This window comes from Saccopteryx leptura, chromosome 2 (assembly GCF_036850995.1).
Source record: "Saccopteryx leptura isolate mSacLep1 chromosome 2, mSacLep1_pri_phased_curated, whole genome shotgun sequence".
Taxonomy (NCBI): Eukaryota; Metazoa; Chordata; class Mammalia; order Chiroptera; family Emballonuridae; genus Saccopteryx; species Saccopteryx leptura.
The window spans coordinates 115,221,696-115,235,964 of NC_089504.1; the positions used below are offsets into that span (position 1 = coordinate 115,221,696).

The 14,269-nt window shown below is 38.8% G+C and overlaps 1 protein-coding gene across 4 annotated transcripts in view; it reads right to left on the reverse strand.

The window, feature by feature from the left end:
• Positions 1 to 288: 288 nt before the first annotated feature.
• The window catches only part of PARP11 (poly(ADP-ribose) polymerase family member 11), a 49,164-nt gene continuing 35,183 nt past the window's right edge, over positions 289 to 14,269 (reverse strand). For all 4 annotated transcript variants that reach the window (XM_066368604.1, XM_066368607.1, XM_066368605.1 and 1 more), the window contains 2 exons: positions 4,937 to 5,088; positions 289 to 3,461 (listed from right to left, as the gene is read on the reverse strand). In XM_066368604.1, coding sequence (XP_066224701.1) covers positions 3,145 to 3,461; positions 4,937 to 5,088 — 469 coding nt within the window. In that variant the 3' untranslated portion in view covers positions 289 to 3,144. The remainder of the gene's footprint in view (positions 3,462 to 4,936; positions 5,089 to 14,269) is intronic.

The following is a 14,269-nucleotide window of genomic DNA, read 5'->3' on the forward strand; positions in this document are numbered from 1 at the left end:
ACTTAGGCTTAAATCGTGTAAGGTGGAGATGAGACATAGAAATCACAGAAATAAACATATGCACACCAGACAACCATGACCGGCTATGGCGAGCTTTAATCACCACAGGTAAAATAATATTTCCGCATATCAAAAATGGCTCCAAATTCTTTATCATTATCACCATAAGTTTAGAAATGAAAGCAGCAGTAATACCAAACTTTCCTGTTCATAATTGCAAGATTTATGAAACTTTCTTTTATTTTTTGAAACTTCCTTATAAGCACATTTTTTTTTTTACCATGAGGCTGATATCACCAAAGTGAAAAGAGAAAAGTCATGATCAGTTGGAATTTATTCAATGTAGAATTTTTAAAATAATTTATTCTTAAACCTGGGATGGCTTCTCTTCACTCTTCCAAACACTTGGTGAGGACAAGAGGAAAAGATGACAAATGGAGAGTCCAGTCCAGTCCAGGGGGTTCCCTGGTTACAGATGAGATTTAAGTATTGATATGAACAGAAGGGTAAAAATAAATACAGGGGCTCCACAGGGTTATGACACAGTTCCGTTCCTACGACAGTGACATAACCCGAATTTTGGTGTAAGTTGAAACACACCCTAGCTTAGGTCACTTACCTATCCTAACACAGTTGTAAAATCATAATCTAGAACCTAAAAACACAACTAAGTCACAGAAAAAGGAAAAGGACATAAATATATTGTACTGTACAGTATACTGTAATAACAGAAAAAATGACAAAAAATGAGTAAGCCAAAATATTCACATCTCAATTTTTTAAAGTTTTTATGGGAATGAGCATTGTAAACTCAAAATGTCATATGTCAAGACTGTCATAACCTGAGGACCCCCTGTACTATGTTAAGACAAACATCTGTCTAAGTTGCACTTAGTAGGTAAATTGTAGCTGTTGCAACTTATATAAAAATTCAACTTAAGAACAAACCTACAGAACTTACCTCATTCATAACCCAGGGACTGCCTGTACATATAACATACAGAAGTTATGATTTTTAACTCAATCTACTGAGCAAAACAAAGAAATTGTATTTTAGTATCAATTAACTCAATGCTATTACATTTAAAAAATTAAATTGGCTCTTTCTCATAAAAAGGGGAGTTGACAGTAAATTTTCAAACAGTTCTTTCTTACAATGTCTCTTGCAGTACACTCTACTTACTACATATGAGCCAGCTAATTAAGCCAGAGTTCATACAGATTGCCTTGCAAATCTCAGCTCCAGGCTCATTCACCTGAGAGAAGCCTTGCATGTGTCTAAAAGAAAAATCACCCCAAACACTTCAATAGTTATCCCAGTCAAGTGATAGAAAAGGTGGTAATACTCTTAAATCAGAAAAAAATGACAGCCATGTTGAAGTGGAGACTATTTAAACATTTTTGGTATGTAAAAACAAATAAGTAACAGAAAAGATTTCAAAATCTAAATTCCTAATGTCTCTCACATAGTTTTTTGGGAACAAGGCTGGAGCAATCGTGTGCTACCACTCATAAGGCAGCCTGGAGACTTTTCTCTGATTATTTCCATGAAGGAAATCTTTGCTGTCATTTGGTTTCAAAGTATTATACATGCAATTTCCTGTGTACTACTTACTTTCAACTGCACAATTACGAGTATTCTGGGCTCTAATAAACATGTGGGACGACATGGCAGGTAGAGAATTATCATACATAATCTTGCTCCATACTCTTTATTTTTATTATTCCTGGATACCTCCCCAATTATGACTGAACTGAACAACACAGACATGGACATTTACTGGATTTTTCTTGGGAAGTTCAATTATGTTCACTACCTCTCAGCCAAAACTGGGTGAGGAAAATGAAGAGAGCATTCAGTACTAAAAATGAATTAGATAAAAAGGTTTTCTGGGAAAGGCTTGATACAAGTGTTCTTATTCTTTATTTACAGGTAGAATCATTGAAAAGCAAGATTGGACAAACTTATAACAATTGTATGGCCAATGCCCCATCTGATACTTGAACTCCTATACAACATCTTTGCCAAGTTGTTGTCCAGCCTCTGCTAAAATACCTTGTGTGGAGCAAGCTGTTGCAACATTACTTACTCCCCCTAGAACAGGATAGCAAAACAGATGGAATAGATAAACAAACTCCCATTAAACATGATTATGAATTTCATCGAGCTTTTCAAGAGAGTTAGCAGATTGTTGACTGCTACTCACAGGAATAAACCAGATTTGTTCCACGTATCCCATGCTTTCGGCAATGATCCAAAATGGGGAAATAGAACTCAGAAATGTGAATTTTCTAAATCCTTGTTGAATAGCTATGTGTGTATGTGACAGTGAGGAAGCAGATAAAAACATCTTAGAAGTAATCATTACTATAGAGACCCCAAAATAAAGGGAAAATAAATAGTTTTGAATAATAAATAAAAGTTTCGCTTTAAAGCTGCAGTAAACACCTTGAGCAGCAAGACTTGGTACAAGAGTTCAAGAGCCTTAGTGGATGAACTGTGGGCTAATTAGACAGGAGCGCTGTGAGAGTCAAGCCTGAGACTGGGCCTGCTCTCCTCAGGTGGTCAAAAATACTCTACCTTCATTTTCTTTTTCTGGCTCCTTTGACAGCACTGCAAATAATTCTCTCATTTCTGACTTCTCTCAAGGTGCTCAGACTGCTACAAAGTTTCAGATCCCCCCTTCAGAAGACCAACAAAGCAACACATGATTGGTTGACAGCAATATCGGAATTCAATTTACAAAGGTTCAGTGCCTCTGAAGGAACAAATTTATGTTTGTATTTTTATCTTCTGAACACATAGATGAATACATCTATACCCGCTGGTAATACACACATAAACTTTAAACACTCAAAGTGAAAACTGAGACTCAGCTGATTCAATTTTAGTAGTATGTTTCACTACGGTGGTGGGGGGGGGGGTGTTAAAATGGCAATGGCGTCCATCTTAAACAAGACTGTGAATAACAAAACAAAACAAATAAAACCCAACCTTTAAGTCATTATGTCTTTTTATATGGAGGCCCCATTTTTACATACCTGTTTCAAAAGTGTCAGATAATTAAATTTAGTGGCTAGATGACAGGAGAGCAAATTTTCCTGCAAAAAAGAATAAATGTCCTTGACCACTGAGATTTGGAATCACTGAAAGTCTATTAAGTACTCAGGATAGATCTGGTTGGCATCAAACACCACAAAGATCTTTGGATTCCAGGTGTCATCCACACAGCTGTCATATAAGTTCACATAGCTACCGTCTTTGGAAGGAGGTCGCATGTATTTGGAGTCTCCATTTATGTAATCTCCAATTAGTACTCGAGCAAGAAACATAGATTTATATGCTCTAAATAAATGCCGCTGTTGCAAGCTTACACCATGGATTTGGAATGTGTTTCCATGTTTTATGTCATCTTTGCAGAAGCGACTGGAATAAGCAGCATCTCTAGCAAAATAGGTTCCTTAAACAAAAGAACCAAAAAAAAAAAAAAAAAAAGCCAAGATTACTCTGAAGAATACATGAAACACAAGCAAAAACATTCTAACTATTAGGGGAATAGACACGTGGAATTATATATATAACAAAAAGAGATGTGGAACTTCTGTGCACATAGATCTTTAAGAAAAGAATAGAAATTCATCTGGTATGGACAGCTGTGATTCAGACTGCCACAGGGATAGATCTGTTAAGATGTACCAGTAGTCCCTACCACCAACACCATCCCACCCCACCAAAACAAAGCTGCCAGACTTTGTTTTCAAAAGAAATCTTATAAAGAAAGCCAATATAAGACAGATACAAAAGTGCTTAAAAGTGTGCCTTCAATTGTTTGGCCCTCCCTCCCATTTCCAGTTCCTCCCCTCCTTTCCCTCAGCCCGCTAGCCTGTGCAGCAGCCACGGGACCTCTGAGGGCACAGTGAGAACTGCTGTCTACCCAGATGATTCCAAACCCTGAAAAGCCACATTTCTATGATACAGAGTATCAATGCAATAATATTTCTGGAAATAATAGAACTCAATGTCCAGGAGAGTGCAATGCTATTCACATCGGACCATCTCAAAGGACCAATTTCACTGGTTCATTGCTTAAATATAAAAACTCAGCAAGCATCTGACTCTTCTGAGGAGTCAGGCTGACATCATTATGGAAATACTTACTCTAAAACATTTTGAAAGAGAATTGCAAAGTCTCCTATTACCAAATGCTGATGGGATGTAGGTAACACTTTTCTGACCCTCTTACAGTTAAATAAATGGAATGGTATTTTCAGTAGTTATGTTAAAAGTTAATTTACTTTTTAAAATATAGCTCATCCTGATCCTAAGTGGTAGAGAGTTCTCTTGATGGAGGTAAGGTACAAAGTAAGAACCAGCAAAATAAATGTCCATCCCTTACCTTTTCCCCTCATCTCTCTCCTTAATTTGCTTGAGTAGTGGGCATAAATTGAAGAACTTGGACTTTCACATTAGAAAAAAGGTGAGGATTTCCCCCATTATTCCTTATTGCTCATTAATATTCTTACCTATCTTTTTCTAAAAAACAAAACAAACAAAAAATACTAGTACCTAGACCTGAGAAAAATGTAATTAATTAATTTTATAGTTCTATCTCTGACATAAAAGAGTTTTAGTTTTATTCCTGGAAAAAACTTATACATGAAAATTAAAAGTAATACAAACACCAGCTAACACGGATATGACGACCCATGTGATGAGTGGGGTTGGGGTGTGAGCTAATCAGGTAGGGGTGTGAAGGTCTTACTTCTATCTTGTACATGCAGGAAGTGGCTTTTCTTTGGCTCCGAAACTCTGAGGGTATGTTGGGAACCTAGCTTAATAACTATCAAATCCCTGAATTACAAAACAATCAATTATCTCTAAAGAGAGAAGATTTGCTCCTAGGACTTGAACTGGATCTAGAATTCTGATAATTACCTTTTCCAAATAGAGCACCATGTATACCATTTATTCTCCAATCAAAGTTATGAATACAAATTGCTTCCACAAATTCACTGCTGGTTCCATGAAATAGCATTTGTTCATTGACTTGAGGAATACCACTTTTTTTCTTAAGCTGAGCCTTTTTCCTAAAAACACAATACACATAGAAAACACAGAGAAAAATATACCATAAGTGGCAGTTATTAATTTTTCAAGGAGCAAAATTCAATAGAAAGTATGAGCCAGAAAACATTTCTTTAACATAAATCGTAAGTGGGCAAAGCAGCTTTGAAGAAAAATCTTGAATGCTTGAATGCTCTTGGACACAAAAATCATCTCATCATCAAAAATTATTAGTTAACACTGAGACTTAAAGCTGAAAACAAACCCACAACTATATACAGTGTGTCCATAAAGTCATGGTGCACTTTTGACCGGTCACAGGAAAGCAACAAAAGATGACAGAAATGTGAACTCTGCACCAAATAAAAGGGAAAACCCTCCCAGTTTCTGTAGGATGATGTGGCAGCATGTGCGCATGTGCAGATGATGACGTAACACCATGTATACAGCAGAGCAAGCCACGGCCATGCCAGTCGAGATGTGGATGGTACAGAGGAAAGTTCAGTGTGTTCTGTGGCTTGCTAAATTCGAATCCGTGACCAAAGTGCAACGTGAATATCTGCGTGTTTATAACAAAGTGCCACCACATAGGAATAACATTACTCGGTGGGATAAGCAGTTAAAGGAAATGGGCAGTTTGGTGGAGAAACCCCGTTCTGGTAGGCCATCAGTCAGTGACGAGTCTGTAGAGGCTATACGGGATAGCTACCTAAGGAGCCCTAAAATATCTGTGCGTGAGCCCACATTGAACTGCACTGAATAGGTATGAAACTGGGAGAGTTTTCCTTTTATTTGGTGCAGATTTCACATTTCTATCGTCTTTTGTTGCTTTCTTGTGACTGGTCAAAAGTGCACCATGACTTTACAGACACACTGTATGTGTCAGATGATTCCCTATTATAGTAAAGATCATTGGCTAAACCAGTCAAATTTTACAGATGCCTAAAAGTGATACTATAAACAAATAACACAAAGTTCAAAGTCTTTAAACAGTGAGTTCCTTGAGCAAGGACCATGCCTTAACCTTTTTATTCCCAGAGTTTAGAAAATGTTGGTTCAACTGAACTGAATTTTGAATCTAAGGGTTGGAGGGGCATTAAGCCATCCAGTTCAACCTCTTCCCAATGGGCAAGTCTCCTCTAACAATACAGGACTGACTGTAACAGTAAAAAACAAACTGAAAACAGTCTAAAATTCTTTCATAGAAAATTGAATAAATAATTATATATTTATACTTGAAAGTTAAAAGTAATGCACTAGTGCCCTGGCCAGATAGCTCGGTTGGTAACAGCATCGTTCTGAAGCACAGAGGTTGCCAGTTCGATCCCTGGTCAGGGCACAAACAGGAATGGATTGATGTTCCTGTCTCTCTCTCACTATCTCCCTTCCTCTCTTTCAAATCAGTAAAACAAATATATAAAAAAATAATGAATTAGACTTACATGTAAGTATATTGCAAAAAGAGATATGATTCAAAATAATATAAGTACACATATATAGGTAGTAAAAAATATAAAATATAAAAACATGGACAAGAAGGCATCACACCAACCTCAGGAGGAAAGAAGGAAAACAGGAGGAGAATAGGGTAAACACTTCACCAGTATCTGTAATGCTTTGTATCTTTAAAAAATAAAATTAAATAAATAAATAAATAAATAAAACCAGATACAAAGAAGAAGAAAATGTAACAAATATTAAAATGTTAAATCTGATTGGTAGGTATATGGGTGTCTATAAACTTCTGCGTTTTCCTTTTTAAAATATTTCATAAAAGTGATATTTTAAAAATTGAAAAGAATCCCTTCGCCCTAGTATATCTCTAATAGATGGCCATTTAACGCCTGCTTCAATTCATTCCAGCATCAAGTGCTCACTGCTTTGCAAGACAGCACAATCTATTTGTGATCAGCTGTCATCATTAGAAAGTATATCCATCCCAACACTGAACCACAATCTGCCTTCTTCCTATTGTTTCTATTGGTTGGTCTTAGTTCTTCTCTTCTGAACACAGAACAATTCAAATACTCTTATACAAAACTACTCTGCAAATATCCAAAAATAATTATGAACACTGACTTAGGTTTTCTTTTCTAGGTTGCATCATTCCATCAGCTATTCCTCACGCAGCATAGCTTCCAGACCTTTTTTTATCCACACTGGACACCCCTTCTTTGAGAAGAATCTGCTGGATACATTCCCGTTCATAAACATTGGCAGGAAACAGAAAGTCCAGACAGCACTGAGTCCACCATCACGCCATTGAATTCACTTTGGAGCAGAGGTACCACACTTCTACAAGTGACTTACTTTGTAGTTTCAGTCAATTAACACTCCCAGGACTTTCTCAGCTGAACTTCTCTCAACTTGCTAGAGTTGTACAATCTATTTACAAACCTAATGCAGTACATTTATTTCAATTAAGCTTTATCTTGATATAGCAATTTTAAAAGTACAGAATTTATTTTAAAAACCCGCTTAACTTAGTAACTATGCAGGGGTGGGGGGGCGTTGGTGGATACTTGCATTTAAATGATGAAAGAAGCAGAAATGTATGTGGTCTTTCTTAACAGCCATTTGGCAGTATGTATCAAAATTTTAAAATATATGCTTTGATCTACTGGTGATAGTCTTTTCAAACCATTAAGCATGACATTAGAAAGCTGTGCTTTAAACAAATTTTTACTTCAGAGAAAGCCAGCATGGTTTTCCTAAGAATTGATTATGCTAACTTTCTTTTTTAAAACTTGGCTTACTTTTTTTTTTTTAACAATGCGTATTTGTTGATTTTCTAAGAAAAAAAATCTTTTTTTAAAAAAAAAGATGATTAGTCATATTGTTTTGACTCACAGTTTCAATCTCCCAAGGTCTTTCTGACTCCTGATTCATTCCCACAACAAACTGCCTCCTGTATCTTTCACAAGTGTGATATGCAAGCAAACCTTCTACATTTTCACCCAAATTCCTGTTGCGAATGTTACAAGGCTCAAGAAGAAAGCATGCATGATTTTCAAGTTACTCTCTGCATAAGACTTTTAACCGGGTATTAATTTTTCTCCTTCTATTTATTCAGTGGACACACAGTTCTCTATCTTGTCTCCATCATAAGAACCTTTTTAACCACTTTGTGGAAATTTGTTACACTAAAGGGCTCACTCATTTATGACTATGGTAATTCTCTTACTTGGACATTAGTAAATACACTCTTTTTTTTCTAAGCAAACATTGTTAGAAGGATGTTATATCTATAGCTTCATGATCTATAATGACTATAAATCTACAGTATTCTAAAATCAGGATATTTACTCATCACTACTTTTCAGGCACAGATTAGAATAAATTTTGGGTTGAAAATTCATTCCAGTCTCTCTTAGATATAAGTGAAGTGTTAATTAAAGATACAGGTGTGTGGGCATTAAAAACCAACTCATCATGGACCGAATATGAAGTTGAAGGCAGAGTGGAATGGGGTGGTCAAAGCCTATCCCCACAGCATGGGTTCTTCTAGCGTCTCTGCTAAGGCACCTGTGAAATGTGGAGACTCTCATACCATGACCTTGGTGGTCCAGAAAGGATGATGTTGAGTTCTAGGGCCTCCTGGACTTCAGTTAGACTTTTGGGAAAAGTCATAGGATTCAAACTACACTAAGTTCTTCACAATCCTGCCCACCTTTGCCAACCCCACGTTCATTTCTGAACTTACTGAAAATATTATAGCACCCACTTCTCAAAGATACCTACCCACCCAGGGACTAGAGTACCAAAAGGTCTAAACTGGATATGCCACGTACTCTGAACTGAAGCAGGAATATTGTCATGCTCTAGACCAGGGGTCTCAAACTCAACTCAGCATGTGGGCCGCAGAGCAAGATCACAGCCGTTAGGCGGGCCGCACTAGGTCTACAAAAGGCAACTGTTACGCAACACTTTTCTCACTGCAGTTGAAAACAGTCTGCGGGCCGCACAAAATTGTTTGGCGGGCCGCATGCGGCCCGCGGGCCGCGAGTTTGAGACCCCTGCTCTAGACTGAAATGTTTGCCTAAATTTAAACCAGTGATTCTCCATCCTGGATGAACATCAGAGTCATTTGCAGAACTTTTTAAAGATAATGTTAGAATGCAGAGGTTCTGATTCAGTGGATCAGGGGTGAGGGACAGATACCTCTACTTGTTAAGCTCCACAGGTGAATCTGATAAGAGTCTCTTATCTAAATCTGCATTTTTGCCCATCTTAATGAGACATCAGCTTTCATTGCTCTTTTTTCCTTGCTACTTTCTCCTTCCCTACCCTGGATCAACCCAACTACCTCCTCTCTCCACTCTTAAATTTGAAGGGCTGAAATAAGTCTAACAACATCTCCCATGGTTTTCACTACAAATTCACACATTGCAACTTTAGCTAAGTGCTCAGCACTGATAAAAATCTTATAGTTCCCAAGTTAGCTCTTACCCATTTTCCACAGTGGGCAATTCAAATCTCCCTTTTCCTATATCTCACTCTCTTATCCACACTTCCTTAACACTTCATTCTCTACAGGTGACCTCACTTATTATTTCACCAAGGAAACTGGAGGAATCAGGATGGAACTCCCAACCTAACTGCTGTTCTAATCTCCTCTACAGGGGTCCTTGGGTTACAACACAGTTCCATTCCTATGAAAGAGATGTAACCTGAATTTTGGTGTAAGTCAAAACACACTCTCTCCTAAGTCACTTACCTATCCTAACACAATTGTGAAATCATAATCTAGAATATAAAAACTCAACTAAGCCACAGAAAAAGAATACTGTGTATTCTTCCACTGTGTGCAACCAAACTAGTTCACCCATGTAGTCTGTAAGTACTACACTAATGGTGTAAGCTGAAACACTTATGTCTCAATGTAGGGCTAGTAGCCACAGCCATCATCAGAGCCACCTGGCCTGTGCAGGTTCACATTTGATCCAGACAGACAGTAATGAAACAATGGAGCCAAGAACTGGTGGGCTTTAATCCTAGCTCGCACCTGCCAAGCAAGTGAATACACACAGTAGGAAAACACTTCCCTTTCCATTCAGGGCTGCAAAAGCCACTGACTCATCCGAGTACTCCTAGAATCAAAGGCCCCACCAGCCTTATTCACCTCTGTTCCCCATCTGCTTCTCTTTGCACAAACTCTGCACAAACTGGCTTCTCCTTCAGCACTCTGCCATCTTGGCTACCTCTCCTATGCAATGCTGATGGCAGGAACCGAGCGAGAGAGACCCCCTGGTCTGCTTTATTTTATAGTGTAGAAAATTAAAGCCTTCAAGCCAATATACAAATAAGGAAGTCTCTGATACAAAGCCACTTATCTAAGGCATAAATGGGATTCCTCATAAGAGTGCACCCCCCCCCCCCCATCATGCAACAGTTAAGGGTGTGGGGAAAGCTTAGTTTTGAGAAGATGTTAGTATTAGAAGGATGTTGAAAAGATCTTAGTATTAAAAGGGTGGGAAAGGCTTAGTCTTAAATCTAAGCCTTAGGCTATAAGGACTTTGTCTTCTACACCCAATGCAAGCTATAAGCAAGCAAACATATACATCATATTTACAAAGTTATTTGACCAACACTCAATTTTTATTATTTTTTTTTAATTTTAGTGAGAGGAGGGAAGGCAGAGAGACAGACTCCTGCATGCGTCCCAACCAGGATCCACCCATAAGCCCACTAGGGGCTGATGCTCTGCCCATCTGGGGCTGTTGCCCTGTTGCTCAGCAACCGAGCCATTTTTTTACCACCTGAGATGAATGCCACAGAGCCATTCTCAGCACCTGAGGTCTACTTGCTTGAACCAGTCAAGCCATGGCTGCCGGAGGGAAAGAGAGAAAGAGAAAAAGAGAGAAAAGAGGAGCAGAAGGAGTGGAGAAGCAGTTGGTCACTTCTCCTGTATGCCCTGACTGGGAATTGAACCTGGAACATCCACCTGCTGGGCCAATACTTTACCACTGATTCAACTGGCCAGGGCCAACATTTCAAATTTTTAAAGATTTTATGGGAGTGAGCATTGTAAACTCAAAACATCGTATGTCGAGATGCTTGTAACTCAAGGACCCCCTGTACTTATTTCTAACATACCTGGACCACCCTTCTCTATCTCCTGACATATGTTCTCTGAATTCCATCCCATCACACCTCTTTAGAAGCCTTAATCCAACAATTACCCTTCCCCCTTACTGTCTTTTAAACTCGCGCTCTCCATATGTTCTTTCCTATTATAATTTAAATATGTTGAAGTGTCTTCCATCTTTTAATTCTAAAAACATAAAGCAAAACAAAAACACCCTTCCCAGCTCCACACTACACATCTCCTCAGATCTCTCATTCGCTTCACTGCCAAGCTTCTTGAAAGAGTCAGCCACATTTGTTGTAAATACAATACAGGGTGGGACATAAGTAGGTTTACAGTTGTGAGTATGCAAAACAGTTTATTCTTGTATTATTCATTAGTGTATTATGTTCCATACAAACAACTGTAAACCTATTTCTGCTCCACTCTGTATAGTCCACAAACATTGCTCTCATCAAGGGTTCCAATGCCAATTTTGTTGCAGAATTCAAAGGATATTTTCAATATTTATCTTGCTTGGCAACTCTCCCACATGTGACTGCGGATGACAGCCACCTGTGTGAACCACTTCCTTCCTTTGGCTTCTGTGATCACATTCCATTGGTTTTCTTCCACCTTTTCTGGTTGTTACTTCTCAGTTTCTTCCTTGGGTTTTCTTTTCCTCTGTCTAACCCTTCCAGAGTTCAGTACTTGGCCCTCTTATTTTCTTTAGCTACATAAAATCCCTGGTCATCTTATCAATTCCTATGACTTCTATTATCCGCATTTTTTAACAACTCCAAAACATTTATCTCTAGTCTATACCACTCTGCCAAGCCCCCAACCCATAAATCAACTATTACTCCCTCACCATCCTCCCCAGACCAAAACCTGTTCCTACACATTTTTCCTAGTCAACTCAAACAAACAAGTCAGAAACTTCAATGTTATCATTTCCATTTCCCTTACCCACCCCAGTGAATACATTAAATTAAGCACCAAGCAGTATCATTCTACATCCTCAATATCTCAAGATCGTCCTCTTCACTCCTTAGGTCCACTTTGGTTCAAGCACTCAGTGTGTCTCAGTTTAATTACTGAAACAATTTCCTAAAATGGTCTTGCTTCTAAATGTGATGCACTTAAATCAGAGTTTCTAAGCCTCAGCACCACTGACATTTTGGACTGGATAGTTCTTCATCGTGGGAGGTTGTCTTGTGCACTGTAGAATGTTTAGCATTCTTGGCCTTTACCAGGTAGATGTCAGTAGGATCTCCCCATCCCACCACATGACAATAAAAATGTGTCCAGTCATTGCCAAATATCCTCTGGTGGGAAAATCATTCCTAAGTGAGAACAATTGCTTTAGACTCCTTCTCCACTGTATAGCCTGGTGAATTATTTTCCTAAAATGCAAATCAGACCCATCACTCTCTTTCTTCAAGTCCTACAATGGCTTTCCACCGTTCCAGGTAAAATCCAAATCCCTTAGTTTGGTTTGTAAGGCCTTGTGCAGGCTGGCTCCTGCTAACTCTCTATCTCAGCTGTCGATTAGTTCAACTCAAGTAAAGCTACTGAAGAAAACCACACAACCACTCCAGCAATTTTACTACAAACTCCTGCATACTCTACCCCTTGAGTACCTTTCTAGGCTCTTCTTCAATCATTCATCCTATTTTCTGTTCTATTTGAAATTCTTTCAATACTCTCTGTTCCCTCTTATAATCAAGTTTGGCCCACGCTGCTTCCAAAGCCTGGGGTGCCCTTCACTTCTACCTGTCTCACTTAAATGACCCCTGCTTTAAAAAGTGCTTCTTGGTCCCCACCCCGACCCCACAACACATACTCTACTTGTGTCAGCAAGTGAGTAGACCCCCTCACTTCATGTTCCTGTGCTCCCTGCTACATTTTGTGGTTCCAGGGCCTGGTTCCTTGTCTAAGCTGTAGTCCTGTGAACTGTTAAATCCCAAGTGCCTAGAATAAGCCTGCTACAAAGCAAGAGCAAAACACATATTTTTAGAAGAAGGGAGAAAGTAAGAAAGATCTAGACAACATATAAACTGAGGTCTGACGGACTCATGGGCCTCTCTGCCTGTATATGAGTCATAGGTTACATGACAATGAGACTGACTCTGTTATCTTAATTTTTTAGGAAGATGACAAAATGATAGGCAGTCCTCATAATAAAACTTAGTATTTTCTACTGTCACAGCAGGTGACAGGTTCTTTTGCCATCACAGATTTCTAAACACCAACATTATAGTAAAATCATGAAGGGCATTGATGGTAAAACTGTTTTCAGTAAAATTTTGTATAAAATGTTTGGGGAATCACTGTATATTTTACCACTAGGACTTAACTAAGTCTCAAATTATGAAGAGAAACTTATATAAATTCCACTTCAGAAGCCTGATTAAAATTTCATCAGACCATTTGAGAAAAGGCTTACTTTATACACTGAGAATAAAATAAGAGAGCCTTTTATCTTCCTCTAAAGAAGAATTACCTAAACAAGAACTGAATAAAACCTTTTAAGCTCAGTAGTGTCAGAAATAAAAGTTGGCTTGGTCAAAGACTCAAGACTATAAAGAACACAAGCTGAAAACCCCTTCCTTATTTTATAATATAAATTCTTTTTTTTTTTTTTTTTTTGTATTTTTCTGGAGTTGGAAATGGGGAGGCAGTCAAACAGACTCTTGCATGCGCCCAACTGGGATCCACCCAGCATGCCCACCAGGGGGTGATGCTCTGCCCATCTGGGGCGTTGCTCTGTTGCAGCCAGAGCCATTCTAGTGCCTGAGGCAGAGGCCATGGAGCAATCCTCAGCGCCCGGGCCAACTTTTTGCTCCAATGGAGCCTTGGCTGCGGGAGGGGAAGAGAGAGACAGAGAGGAAGGAGAGGGGGAGGGGTGGAGAAGCAGATGGGCACTTCTCCTGTGTGCCCTGGCCGGGAATCAAACCCAGGACTCCTGCACGCCAGACCAACGCTCTACCACTGAGCCAACCGGCCAGGACCTATAATATAAATTCTAATGAGAATAAACCCTGATACTTACTCAGGCCATATTAACTCATCAGGAGCATGAATGAATCCCATTTATCAGTAACAAACAAAAGTCAGCCTGATTTTCAAGTATG